The sequence below is a fragment of the Sus scrofa genome, chromosome 14 (assembly GCF_000003025.6).
Source record: "Sus scrofa isolate TJ Tabasco breed Duroc chromosome 14, Sscrofa11.1, whole genome shotgun sequence".
Taxonomy (NCBI): domain Eukaryota; kingdom Metazoa; phylum Chordata; class Mammalia; order Artiodactyla; family Suidae; genus Sus; species Sus scrofa.
The window spans coordinates 88,491,427-88,505,004 of record NC_010456.5 but is presented as its reverse complement, the minus strand read 5'-3'; the positions used below and the strand labels follow the sequence as shown (position 1 = coordinate 88,505,004).

Sequence of the window (13,578 nt, the reverse complement as noted above, 5' to 3'; positions counted from 1 at the left end):
ATGACTATGGATATTCCTCACGAGCATATAAAAGTCCTCAAAAAAAACCACAAAAAACAGTAAATTGATTCCAACAGCATATAATGACCGAGATTTATCCCACAAAGGCAAGTCTGGTTAAGAAATAGAAAACAAGTCAATGTAATTAACAAAGTTAACAAACTAAAGAAGGAAAAAAATGATCTCCTCTATAGATACACTTAATATTGTTCATGATTTTTTTATTCTTAAAATGCTAGGAATATAAGAAAATTTTCTTAAACTGATGAAGAGCATCTACCAAAACAAACAAAACAAAACAAAAACAAATATACAGCTAGCATTATACTTATGATGAAAGACTGAATTTTTCCCCCTAAGATCAGGATCAAGGCACTAGAGGGCCTAATGAGTACAATAAGGCAAGGATGAGAAAGCAAGTCTGTAGATGGGAAAGAAGAACCTCAGTGTGAATATCCCTTTAGAAAACTCCAGGGAAACATAGAACAGAGTGGGTGAGTAAATGAGTTTAACAAGGTTGCAGGATATAAGATCAATACACAATGAAAAACTGAAAATGAAAATTTTTTAAAAAGTATCACAATAGCACCCCCAAATAATAAGAAATATTTAGATATAAATCTAACAAGATATTTACATGATTTATATTCTGAAATCATACAACACTGATACATCAAAGAAGACCTAAATAAACAGAGATTGGACATCTCAGTATTGTTAAGAGGTCAGTTGTCCCCCAACTGATCTATAGATTCAATTCAATCTTAATCAATTGCCTAATTTTAAAATCAATTACCTGTATCTAAAATTTACATGGATGATCGAAGAAACTAGAATAACCCAAAAAAATGTGATGAAAAATGACAAAGTTGGAGGGATTATACTAGGTGATTTCAAGACACACTATAAACTATTGTAACCAGAAGTATGGTTTGGCAAAAAGATAGATGAAACAGCAGGACAAAGAATACAGAAATAGACCAGCATGTATGTGCTTAATCACTTTTTTACCCAATTTCAAGGCAATTCAATGGAACAGGGAAGTTTTTTCCACAACTAGTGTGAGATTAACTAGATAGCAACATGGAGTCAAGGGCTTCTGACTTTACCCCAACTCCAAGCTCAACCCCCAAGATCACAACGAGATTCTGTGTAGCCCCTGGGCCAACAGCTGGAAGGGGCTGGATAGGAAGTTCCTCCCAGCTCCCATGATGGGACTTGCCCAGAACACACTCTCCTTGGCCGGCTGCCACCTGCTTATACCCCATTCCTCTGGGGCCCAGGACATCTCTGGATCCCAGAGTGTTTGGGGAACGCCAGTGACAGAATTTCCTCCCACTGGCTTCAGGTCTCACCTATAAGAGGACACCTTACCTCCCCTTGCAGGTACTAACTCAGGTACTTCAGGAACTTGCCACAGACCCCAGTTCTGTTTTTACGTCCTCCCTAAAGCTCTGGGCCATTCACATAAATCAATACCCCACACCAGCTTCAGGCAGCTCATCCTGAGACTCTATTTTAATAACAATCCAGGGGAAATGCTTTCCCCAAACAGAGACTTATTCCTGCTCATCTTCATCCATCCCTGACTTTCTTGGTCCAGAGGCTCTGCCCGGGCTCAAGCGATGAAGGAAAAGTGCCCTCAGAGGACCAGGACGGCGTGCTCTGGGTTGTGACTCCCCAAGTGGAGGTGGAGCAGAGGGCTCAGCCTTTCCAGGAGGGACTAAGGAGGACTTATTATTACAATAAATCAGTCTCACTTCATTGGCTGCAAATGGTGGAGTGGTGTGACCATATGTCACTTGGGCATTAAACAAATCCTAATGAGCTAAGAATATGTTTGTTTTAGCTAATTGACCTCTTTGGCCTTCATCAACCACTTGGTAAACATCCTCAGATAATGATTTCCAGAGAGCAGATTGTGGCTCCTGGGCATGCTGATGAGGCCCCCTGGCCCCAAGACCACCTCCTCTGGCTGCCTGCCCAGTGCTGCCTTGCCCAAGGAAGATGCCCTGGCGGTAACACGGCCAAGGGAGAAGAGTAGAGCCAGGCAGCTCTCCAGGGCCCATCCCTGGCTATGTGACCACACTCTGAGCCATAGTCCTCTCATCTGTTAAGTCAGGGAAGTGCCCACCCCCAGAGAAATGGGAAGACAAATCAGGGGTTCTAGCGTCTAGGCTTCATGGGGGCTATTCTTGGAAATCTGTGGCAAGTCAGTCGCAAGCTGGACCATGCCATTTCCATGCAAAGGTGCAGGAGTCCAGCAGTTTACCTGGGCCTGGCTCACGTGCTCCCTGTAGTGGGGTAACTACAGGCCCCATCTGAATCCCTGTGGGGCCTGACACCACAGAGACCCAAGTCCCCTAACTTGGTTCTCCCTGCAAGCAGGGGTGGGGAGCTTCTTTAGCCAGGAGAATGGACTCTCATTAGAACTCAGAGCTAACTTCATCCTCCCTGGAATCACCAACCCCATCATCACGCCCCACGACAAAGTTCGGACATTTCATCCCTCTTATGTGAAAGCTGTTGGCGGGGTGCAGGGGGTGGGGAATGACTTCGGTTCCCTGGGTACACTGGAAAGACATAGGAATAACTTTCAAGCCCTGAGGTGGATGGAGCCTCGGACTCAACAGGGGTACATTATGAGTGACTGTGCCTCCCATCCCAGCTGCTTCTCGCTGCCCTCACATCCCACCACCAGGATGGTGGGCTTAGTTAGCTAGAGAACTCTTTCTTCAGCCAGAAAACAGAGAGATTATCTAACACAGAGAATTTGTCAGTGAGTGCTTCCTTCTTGCCTGACACTGTGAAGTGCCTTACACATATTTTCTCACTTAATTTGCACAATAAGCAAGATGCTTCCCTAAGGTCACAGAGTGAGGGGGTCAGAACCAGGCCTCCAACAAGTTCTACCTAATTCCAGAGGTGTGGGTCACCTAGCACAGTGAGGAAATGCTCCTTTCTTGCAGGTTAATCTGCTTTGCAGATGAAGACTGTCAGCATATAAAGCACGGAGCACAGTGCCTGGCATGTGGCAGTAATTCAAAATAAATGGTAGTTATTCACGTTGTGGTGCAGCCAGATGAGATGCAGCATACCTTCTGGGTCAAACCACTTCCGCCCCTTTGCCCCAGTCCTCAGGGCTGACGCACTTGAATTAGACAGGATTAAAGGCTTACCAGAGCTGGAAGCTGCACCCCAACTCCCGTGTTTAGCCCCAGACCTTCTGTCCACCGGCTGAGAAGGACGCAGGAGAAAGGCAGCCACACAGAGCAGTGCTGTGGCCTTGATCTCGGTCAAGAGAGATTTTGCGCAGGAGCCAGCTCTCCCTCTGGATCCCCATGCCGAGAAAATGGGCCCTGCTCCTGCCCATGCTGCTCTGCAGCCTAACTGGCCCCACACACATGTTCCAGTCAAGCCTGGTGCTGGACACAGCCAAGATCCTCTTGGATAACTATTGCTTCCCGGAGAATCTGATGGGGATGCAGGAAGCCATCGAGCAGGCCACCAAGAGTCCTGAGATCTTAGCCATCACCGACCCTCAGACTCTGGCTCATGTGTTGACAGCTGGGGTGCAGAACTCCTTGAACGACCCTCGCCTGATCATCTCCTATGAGCCCAGCACCCTCGAGGTTACCCCGAAAGCCCCGGCACTCAGGAACCTCACACTAGAGGAACTCATTGAGGGGCTGCACAATAGTCTCCGCCATGAGGTTCTGGAAGGCAATGTGGGCTACCTGCGGGTGGACGACATCCCAGGCCAGGAGGTGATGAACAAGCTGGGGAGCTTCCTGGTAGTCAACGTCTGGGAAAAGCTAATGGGCACCTCTGCCTTGGTGCTAGACCTCCGGCACTGCACCAGGGGCCACGTTTCTGGCATCCCCTATGTCATCTCCTACCTGCACCCAGGGAACACGGTCCTGCACGTGGACACCGTCTATGACCGTCCCTCCAATACGACCACTGAGATCTGGACCCTGCCCGAAGTCCTGGGAGACAGGTACAGTGCGGATAAGGACGTGGTGGTCCTCACCAGCAGCCACACAGGGGGCGTGGCTGAGGACATCGCCTACATCCTCAAACAGATGCGCAGGGCCATTGTGGTCGGCGAGCGAACTGTGGGGGGTGCCCTGGACCTCCAGAAGCTGAGGATAGGCCAGTCCGACTTCTTTCTCACCGTGCCTGTGTCCAGGTCCCTGGGGCCCCTGGGTGAGGGCAGCCAGACATGGGAGGGCAGCGGAGTGCTGCCTTGTGTAGGGACACCAGCCGAGCAGGCCCTGGAGAAAGCCCTGGCCATCCTCAAGTTGCGTCGTGCCCTTCCAGGAGTGATCCAGCGCCTACAGGAGGTCCTGCAGGAATACTACACGCTGGTGGACCGTGTGCCAGCCTTGCTGCACCACCTGGCCAGTATGGACCTGTCCTCGGTGGTCTCCGAGGAGGATCTGGTCACTAAGCTCAACGCTGGCCTGCAGGCTGTGTCTGAGGACCCCAGGCTCCTGGTGCAGGTGGTCAAGTCCAAAGAACCCTCTTCTGAGCCCAAGGATGAAGCTGAGGAACCGCCAGAGGTGATCCCAGAAGTGCCCGAGGACGAGGCTGCCCGGCGGGCCCTGGTAGACGCCGTGTTCCAGGTGTCTGTGCTTCCAGGCAACGTGGGCTACCTGCGCTTTGACAGTTTTGCTGACGCCTCGGTGCTGGGGGTGCTGGCCCCGTACATTGTGCACCAGGTGTGGGAGCCCCTGCAGGACACGGAGCACCTCATCATGGACCTGCGCCAGAACCCCGGGGGGCCGTCCACCGCTGTGCCCCTACTGCTCTCCTACTTCCAGGGCCCCGACCCCGGCCCCGTGCGCCTCTTTACCACCTACGATCGCCGCACCAATGTCACACAGGAGCACTACAGCCACACAGAGCTGCTGGGCCAGCGCTACAGCACCCAGGGTGGAGTGTACCTGCTCATCAGCCACCGCACTGCCACTGCAGCCGAGGAGCTGGCCTTCCTCATGCAGTCACTGGGCTGGGCCACGCTGGTGGGCGAGATCACCGCAGGCAGCCTGCTGCACACACACACGGTGCCCCTACTGGAGACAACCGAGGGCGGCCTTTCGCTCACAGTGCCCGTGCTGACCTTCATCGACAACCACGGAGAGTGCTGGCTGGGGGGTGGCGTGGTCCCTGATGCCATTGTGCTGGCAGAGGAAGCCCTGGACAGAGCTCAGGAAGTGCTGGAGTTCCACCGAAGCCTGGGGGAGTTGGTGGAGGGCACCGGGCACCTGCTGGAGGCACACTATGCTCGGCCAGAGGTCGTGGGGCAGACGGGTGCCCTGCTGCGAGCCAAGCTGGCCCAGGGGGCCTACCGCACAGCGGTGGACCTGGAGTCGCTAGCCTCCCAGCTCACAGCCGACCTGCAAGAGATGTCTGGGGACCACCGTCTGCTGGTGTTCCACAGCCCAGGTGAGATGGTGGCTGAGGAGGTGCCTCCCCCACCCCCCGTTGTCCCCTCCCCAGAGGAGCTCTCCTATCTCATCGAGGCCCTGTTCAAGACGGAGGTGTTACCTGGCCGGCTGGGCTACCTGCGTTTTGATGCCATGGCCGAGCTGGAGACAGTGAAGGCCATTGGGCCACAGCTGGTGCAGCTGGTGTGGCAGAAGTTGATAGACACGGCCGCACTGGTTGTTGACCTGCGCTACAACCCTGGCAGCTACTCCACGGCTGTGCCGCTGCTCTGCTCCTACTTCTTTGAGGCGGAGCCCCGCCAGCATCTCTACTCTGTCTTTGACAGGGCCACGTCAAGGGTCATGGAGGTGTGGACAGTGCCCCAGGTGGCCGGTCAGCGCTACGGGCCCCAAAAGGACCTCTACATCCTGGTCAGCCACACCAGTGGGTCAGCGGCTGAGGCTTTTGCTCATACCATGCAGGATCTTCAGCGTGCCACCATCATTGGGGAACCCACGGCTGGAGGGGCACTCTCTGTGGGCATCTACCAGGTGGGCAGCAGCCCCTTATATGCCTCCATGCCCACGCAGATGGCCCTGAGTGCCAGCACCGGCGAGGCCTGGGACCTGGCTGGGGTGGAGCCAGACATCACCGTGCCCATGAGTGTGGCCCTCTCCACAGCCCGAGACATAGTGGCCCTGCGTGCCAAGGTGCCCACTGTGCTGCAGACAGCTGGGAAGCTGGTAGCAGATAACTATGCCTCCCCTGAAATGGGGGCCAAGATAGCAGTCAAGCTGAGCCGACTACAGAGCCGCTATGCCAGGGTGACCTCAGAAGCCTCCCTGGCTGAGATGCTGGAGGCTGACCTGCAGCTTCTGTCTGGAGACCCACACCTGAAGACAGCCCACATCCCTGAGGATGCCAAGGACCGCATTCCTGGGATTGTGCCCATGCAGGTGAGTTACAAGGGGGACTTGAACCAGCAGGTCCCAAAAGGGAATTGATCACTTCCAGGGCTCTGTGCAGGGGTCAAGGCAACAACTTCCAGATGTGTTTTCATGTGTAAGTTTTCTCCAGTCACACCTTTTCCTCTTTCTCTCCCTATCATCCACTCCCCGTGCCCATCAGGTCCTTGAGCACCTGTGTAGAACATTGGTACCTACAGGAGCTCAGTTTGAAAATCTCTAGTATGGAAGGGGCTTCCACTCTTGGCTGAGTGAAAGCAAAGTATGCAGGCTTTCTCACTGTCATTGTTGGGGTAAGAAGTCCATAAGGCTCATGAGGTCCCTGTGATTTCCTCATCTGGAAATGTGGGGCTTCTGTGTATCCACAACACCTGCCTGCCTTGGGGGTTCACAGTTTGTGTGAGTGAGCTGTGTGGCGGGGCTGGGGATGGTGGGGGCTGGGCAGGGGGCGGCAGGGAAGCAGTCAGAGGTCCTGGCCTCCCAGTGGCCTTGCAGCTAGAGCGTGGAGCCTAGACCCAGGCCCAAGAATGCTGGTGCACAGCCCAGAGAACCCCTGTCTGCCTTCTCCTCCCCTCCCACAATGCCAAATAACATCTCCCAAAGGAGTTGCCCTGGGTAGGTGTGCCCCCCATACAAGGGCCAGCTGGATGGGAAATTCTGATCAGGGTTGTGTTATCAAGAATATTTGAGGGCAGCATGGCAGGTCTGGGGAATTCTGAAAAGATACATCAAGGCTGAGGAATTTGCCACAGGGTAGATGAGGGAAAAAATTCTCCGAACCAGGGGCCAAACTACGCCATGGGATTCACCAAGCACTCCTGTCAGGGCAGTGCTCCAGAAAAAGCAGCTTTACAACCCCTCTCCAGGGCGTTTATCAGCTCAGTTTTCACTACATAATCACAATAGGCAGGGCTGCATTCATCCTCCTGGTTCCCTTGAAGGAAGGACCTGAGATGGCAGTTTGACATAGGAGGTGGTCACTGAAGCAGGAAAGAGGTGGTGGGGAGAGTGGGAGAGGAGGGACGAAAAGGCTGCAGGTGGGTGTGTTATTGATGCTGCTGCTTCTGAAGGTTCCAACGGGGCCACCCTGACAAGTGTGAGGAATGCCTCCTGGAGCAGCTCCTCTGCAGATGGGACCCAGCCGTTCCCATCCTCCATTGGCTGAAGGTGCCCTTGGGGACGTGGACTCCCTCAGACTCTGAGGCAACTTGAAGAAGGTCCTGGGGAGAGCTGAATGACATAGGGGTGGGTTGGAGGCAGGGCCCTGTCAGTCTGGCTCAAGCGGTGGCTGAAATCAGAGGACGGCTGAGGGCACCAAAAACCTCTCCTGCAGAATTATCATCCCATTTTACAAAAAGGGCAACTGAAGCCTGGAGGGGTACAGAAGATAGTGGCCTGTCGTCAAAGAACTTGTGACTGAGGCCATTGAAGGGTCTGGAGGCTGAGTGTCCCAGGCTACAGGGATGTTCCTGGTTTGGAGTCACATGTGGACTCAGATTCTGGCTTTACCATTTACTGGCTGTGTGATCTTGGGCAAGTTACCTAATCACTCTGTGCTTCAGTTTTCCACTGAAAAGATGGAAATAATAGTGTCTCCACTACAGTGACTGCTGCAGTGTGCTCAGCACAGGGCCAGGACCCTGGTAAAGCCTCAGGGGCTGAGTAGTTAATGTCTCCATCCCTGCCCAAGGGAGGAAGAGGATGATGAGCTCAGAGATAAAAAGTGTCTGATAAGCTCAGGGAAGTCAGAGTGGAGACCTTTCCAGCTCTGACACTAGGGCAAGTGAGTGGCACCCATGAGCGTGCCCAGTAAGGAGGCTGCTGACCACACGTGGGTTCACATCCCAGGCCCACCACCCAGGTAATCTCTTGGATACCATCAGGAAAGGCCCTGGCACCTACTACCTGCTTCAGAAATGGGAGCTCCCTTCCCAGACCCTCAATATTACTCATGATAAAAGGAACTCCGTGGTACCCACTTTCAAATCTGAGTTCTCACATCTCTCCTCTCTTGACTCGGAGCCCACCACCCAATCTTTCAGATCCCTTCCCCTGAAGTCTTTGAAGACCTGATCAAGTTTTCCTTCCACACTAACGTGCTCGAGGGCAACATTGGCTACTTGAGGTTTGACATGTTTGGGGACCGTGAGCTGCTCACCCAGGTCTCCGAGCTGCTGGTGGAGCACGTCTGGAAGAAGATTATACACACGGATGCCCTGATTATCGACATGAGGTCAGTGGGCCAGGGCAGCTTCCAGAGGACAGTCAAAGCCATGAGTCTAGAAGGGACCTCAGGATGCAGCTTAGGACCCGAGTAGAACAGCTACCTGGCTCTCAGGGCTCTGGCCAGCTAGCCTAGGGTTTCTGGTTTAATTGGCTGGGTGGGGCCCTAGCATTGGTTTTTTAAGCTCAGATGACCCCAATATGCATTCCAGGGTGAGAATCACTGGTCTAATCTGGTGGTTTCCAAACTTGCCTGGTCATAAGATTCAGTGAGGAGGGAGGGGAAGGGTGACCTTAAACGCACTGATTCCATGGCCCTTCCCAACCCTGCTGAATCCAAAGCCCCAGGAGCAAGGCCCAGTGATCTGTATATTTGACAGGCATCATCCAGGTGACTCTGATGGTCAGAATTTGGGACAGCTAGGCCTCCACCTGTGGCTGTGCCCAGGACAAGTCTCATAATAAGAAACATAAAGCCGGAGTCCCAGAGAGAATTTTCAAATTAGCCACTATGGTTACAAAAAGAAGACACTACACAGAATGATTATTGAGGGGATGCTTGCAGCTAGAGGTCTCCCTTTCTGCTTCTGTGAAGGTGCCTCATACAGGGTGAGTTCCCTTCATAGAATTGAGGGGGGGCGTTAGGGGGCTAAAGGTAGAAGAATGCCCTTGGGCAGTGGCCAGGCTTCTTGTCAATCCCAGGTCCATTAGCAGACTTGTCCTGGGCACTTTCCATGGGCTATGGAGAGGGGGCAGCCTGCTCCCCTGGGATGTGAACACTCCCCTCATCCACTGCTGCTAGATTGACTAAGGGAGCTCTGGCTGCTGGCTTGCAACACTCCCTTGATTCTTAGTCCTCACTAGGTGGTGCTGGATCCCAGGGGCGGGCTCTCTTCCCTGCAGATAAATGATCTCCCAGGGCTTGGGTTTGTGTATGCCCAGAACTTGAACTTGGGGCCTCCTGTGGTAACTCTGATCAATTTATTCTTCAAACACTCTATTGAACATCTAAATAACCCTCATGATAAGTCCCCTTCAACTTAACTGTGAGGCTCACATTTTTAAAAGAGGAGATCCAGCGCATAGGTGTGCTTTGCTTAAAGACTCTTCCAAGCCAAGGTTTGGCGTTTCGGATGCTGAAGTCATGAGCCCTGAACCCAGCCAGGCCATCCTAGACCATCAGCCAGAAGATACTCCTAACATATTGCCAGCCCAGGATTCCTTATTTCACAAATGAGGAGACAGGGGCCCAGCAAGTTCTCACAGAGGGACAAATCCAAATGGTCTGGAATGATCACAGGCTCTCTCACCCCGATGCACTTTTATAGCTCTGAGCACTCTACCACGCTAAGTGTCACATTAGGACACGTCAACTGAGATGCCTAATGGGTTTGTGAAATTATCAAGCATGCAACGAGCTAAGAAAGTGTTCCCAAAGTGTGCCCCACTCACAGGCAGCATGGGTGCAGGGGAGCAGTCCGTGGTCAGTAAGCAGGGAAGATTTATCAATGAGTTCCAGCCTGTAGGACTTGTCAGAGCCTTTAATGTAACACTTACAATATGCAAAACATTATGTATTAAGGTGTTATCAGAAGGGGTAGGTATGTTGTGCAGTATTTTCTAAATGAATCTGACCACGGAGTCTCTTGTTCTCAAGAGTCTTATATTCTGGGAAATGCCAACCAAAGAATTCTGTAGAGGAGGAAACGGCACCAGACTGAGGCTGCCTAGAATTAGAACCCTCCACAGGGCAAGAATTCAGGCCTCCAGAGGAGCACCGAGGGCTTCTGTGTGGGTTCCACCCCATCAGTGGCCTCCATTTCCCTTCGCTCAGGTTCAACATCGGTGGCCCCACATCCTCCATCTCAGCCCTGTGTTCCTACTTCTTTGACGAAGGCCCTCCTATTCTCCTGGACAAGATCTATAACCGGCCCAATGACTCTGTCAGCGAGCTCTGGACCCACACACATCTCACAGGTGCGTGCAGTTTTCCCTTCCTATTACCCATCCTAGAAGCTGCTGGGAAATCGAAGAAAGACAGTTTGGGTTCAGGTGGAAGTAATTGTAGCTAGAATATGAACCCCCTGTCCTATGCCCCGTGTTTTGTACCTATGACTTTTAATCTCTTCAAAACATACCATTATGCCCATTTTCTAGAGGAGAAAGATGAGTCTCAACTAGATTGACTATCTTGTATAGGGTCACTCAGCTAATAAGTGATAATGCCAACATTTGAACATTGGTTTGTCTAAACCCACAATGCCTGTCATTCTTGCCTTTACAGCCATCAGTCTGCACAACAAATGTGAACTAGAAGGATGCCTGCCCATTACCAGACTCCACAGGGTTTCCACTGGTTTTCTATCTTACCTCCTGAACTCTCAGCAGCTGCTCAAGACAATTTTATAACTCTGATGGGCTTCTATTACCTGCCCTGGGCCCAGAGCTGGAGAAGGCAGTATAAGCCCTGTACTTTATAAACCAGGACTCTTCAGCTCTATCCCTGGTGGATAGCATTGCTCTTTCTCCCTTGCCTAACTTGCAAAAGATCCAGGAACCTGTACTTCCATCTGATGAGAGGGGTATCAGATCAGAAAAGTACCCTGTGGAGTTCCTGCTGTGGTGCAAAGGGATTGGAGGTATCTCTGCAGCGCCAGCATGCAGGTTGGATCCCCAGCCCAGCACAGTGGGTTAAAGGATCTGGCATTGCCACAGCTGCAATGTGGGTTGCAACTATGGCTCATATCTGATCCCTAGCCTGGAAACTCTATATACTAAGGGACAGCCAAACAAAAAAAAAAAAAAAAAGAAAAGAAAAAGAAAATACTCTGCAATTTTCATTTACACATTCTCAATCATACAAGCATTTGGGGGAACTTCCAGGACATACATTCAGTAATATTGCAAAATGTAAAAAAAGTCAGGACCAGGAGTTCCCATTGTGGCTCAGCAGTAAGGAACCTGACTAGGATCCATGAGGATGTGGGTTTGATCCCTGGCCTTGCTCAGTGGGTCAAGGATCTCGTGTTGCAGTGACTGTGGCGTAGGCCGGCAGCTGTAGCTCTGATTCAACCCCTAGCCTGGAAACTTTCATATGCCCCGGATGTGGTGGCCCTAAAAAAAATATCAGGACCAGAAGAACTCATGATTCAAATTTAGAAGTTAAAAAAACATATCTGCAGATCATGCGTGGGGTCCTGGAATTGTGATGTGCAATATGAGAGCCACATGCCACATATGGCCACAGTGTTGAAATATGGCTCCTATGGATCGAGATGTGTAAATTGTTAAGTGCGCACCAGATTGTGAAGATTTTTTTGAAAAAAAAAAAGATGTAAAATATTTCAATAATTTTATTGATGATATTTTTGAGAGGAACATATTTTGGTCTACTGAGTTAAATAAAACAGTATTAAAACCCCTTTCATCAATTTTTTTTTTCAGGGCCACATCTGTGGCATATGGAGGTTCCCAGGCTAGGGGTTGAATTGGGGCTACAGTTGCCCACCTACGCCTACACCACAGCAACGCAGGATCCGAGCCCTGTCTGGGACCTACACCACAGCTCACGGCAACACCTAATCTTAACCCACTGAGCGAGGCCAGGGATTGAACCTGGAACCTCATGGTTCCTAGTCAGATTCGTTTCCGCTGAGCCACTATGGGAACTCCTCATCAATTTCTTTTTTACTTCTTTAATGTGGCTTCTAGAAAACTTGAAAGGACATCTGTGGCTTGCATTCTGGGTCATGTTGCATTTCTATTGGGCATCACTGTCCTAGAAGGTTGTTGTCATTAAGTCACAAATTTGGCTCTTCTGAGGGTTCAAAGTGAAAAGAGAGTCTGGGTCAGGTTAACCATTCTCATCATTTTTGCAGGAGAAGCATGCCCTTTTCTCAGATAAGTCAGTCAAGCCTTCTCCCATCGCTTGGTGATAAAAGCTCTCAAGTGCATGTGTGCTGGGGATGGGGCACACATTCTTATTCCCATTTAGATGCAGAAACTGGGGTTCAGGAAAGTGGAGTGACTTTCATGTGGACACAAGGACACAGAACTAAATCCCAGACTCTCCTTTCTGTAGGTCTAGACAGCATAGAGAAGGCAGGTGCCCAGGGTGGGGACTTAGCTCCCTATTTTGAAGGGCTTCATATCTTGCAGGTGGAAGCTATGGCTCCAAGAAGAGTATCATCATTCTGACCAGCAGTTTGACGGCAGGCGCTGCAGAGGAATTTACCTACATCATGAAGAGGCTGGGCCGGGCACTGGTCATCGGGGAGGTGACCAGCGGGGGCAGCCAGCCCCCGCAAACCTACCACGTGGATGACACCAACCTCTATATCACCATTCCCACGGCCCGCTCAGTGGGGGCTGCAGATGGCAGCTCCTGGGAAGGGGTGGGTGTGGTGCCTGATGTGGCTGTCCCTGCGGAAGGAGCCCTTGCCAGAGCCCAGGAGATGCTCCAGCACACCCTGCTGAGGGCAAGGCGGAGCCTCCGTGGGCAGCGCCTCCGTAGGCAGCGCCAGGGGCGGGCGGGACCTCTGGGCCACATCCAAAGGACACTCGGACATGAGGTCCTGACCGAGGCCCCCAAGGGATGGAAAAGGGGCCTTCTGCACTCCAGTTGGGCATAGAGTCAGAGGTACCCTTGGAGCTCAGCTATCTACTCTCTTCCCCACTGCCAGTGTTCTCTCTGTCAGGACACCTAGGAACAGGGAGCTCACCCCCTTCAAAGTCAACCCCCTCCATAGTAGTTATTTTAAGGAAACTAAGTCCAGATCTGTCCTCATCCATGCTTCTTAACCACCCATCCCTGGTCCTCATGCCATCAACTAGAGCATTTCTGTCCAGTAGCAACATGATGTGAGCCACGGATGCCAGGCACACGTGTCACTTTACATTTTCTCATAACCACATTTAAGGAAAGTAAAAAGAGTTGCCCTCTGGCACAATGGGCTAA

At 51.6% G+C, this 13,578-nt stretch overlaps 2 protein-coding genes across 2 annotated transcripts in view; one reads left to right on the top strand and one right to left on the bottom strand.

Annotated features, from left to right (window-relative positions):
* The window catches only part of ZNF488 (zinc finger protein 488), a 52,212-nt gene that overhangs the window by 21,329 nt on the left and 17,305 nt on the right, over nt 1-13,578 (bottom strand). The window lies entirely within an intron of this gene.
* RBP3 (retinol binding protein 3) lies at nt 1,617-13,304 on the top strand. Its single transcript, XM_021072759.1, has 4 exons — nt 1,617-6,389; nt 8,441-8,631; nt 10,456-10,598; nt 12,780-13,304. Exons 1-4 carry the CDS (start codon nt 3,342-3,344, stop codon nt 13,250-13,252), a joined length of 3,855 nt encoding a protein of 1,284 aa, XP_020928418.1. The 5' UTR covers nt 1,617-3,341; the 3' UTR covers nt 13,253-13,304.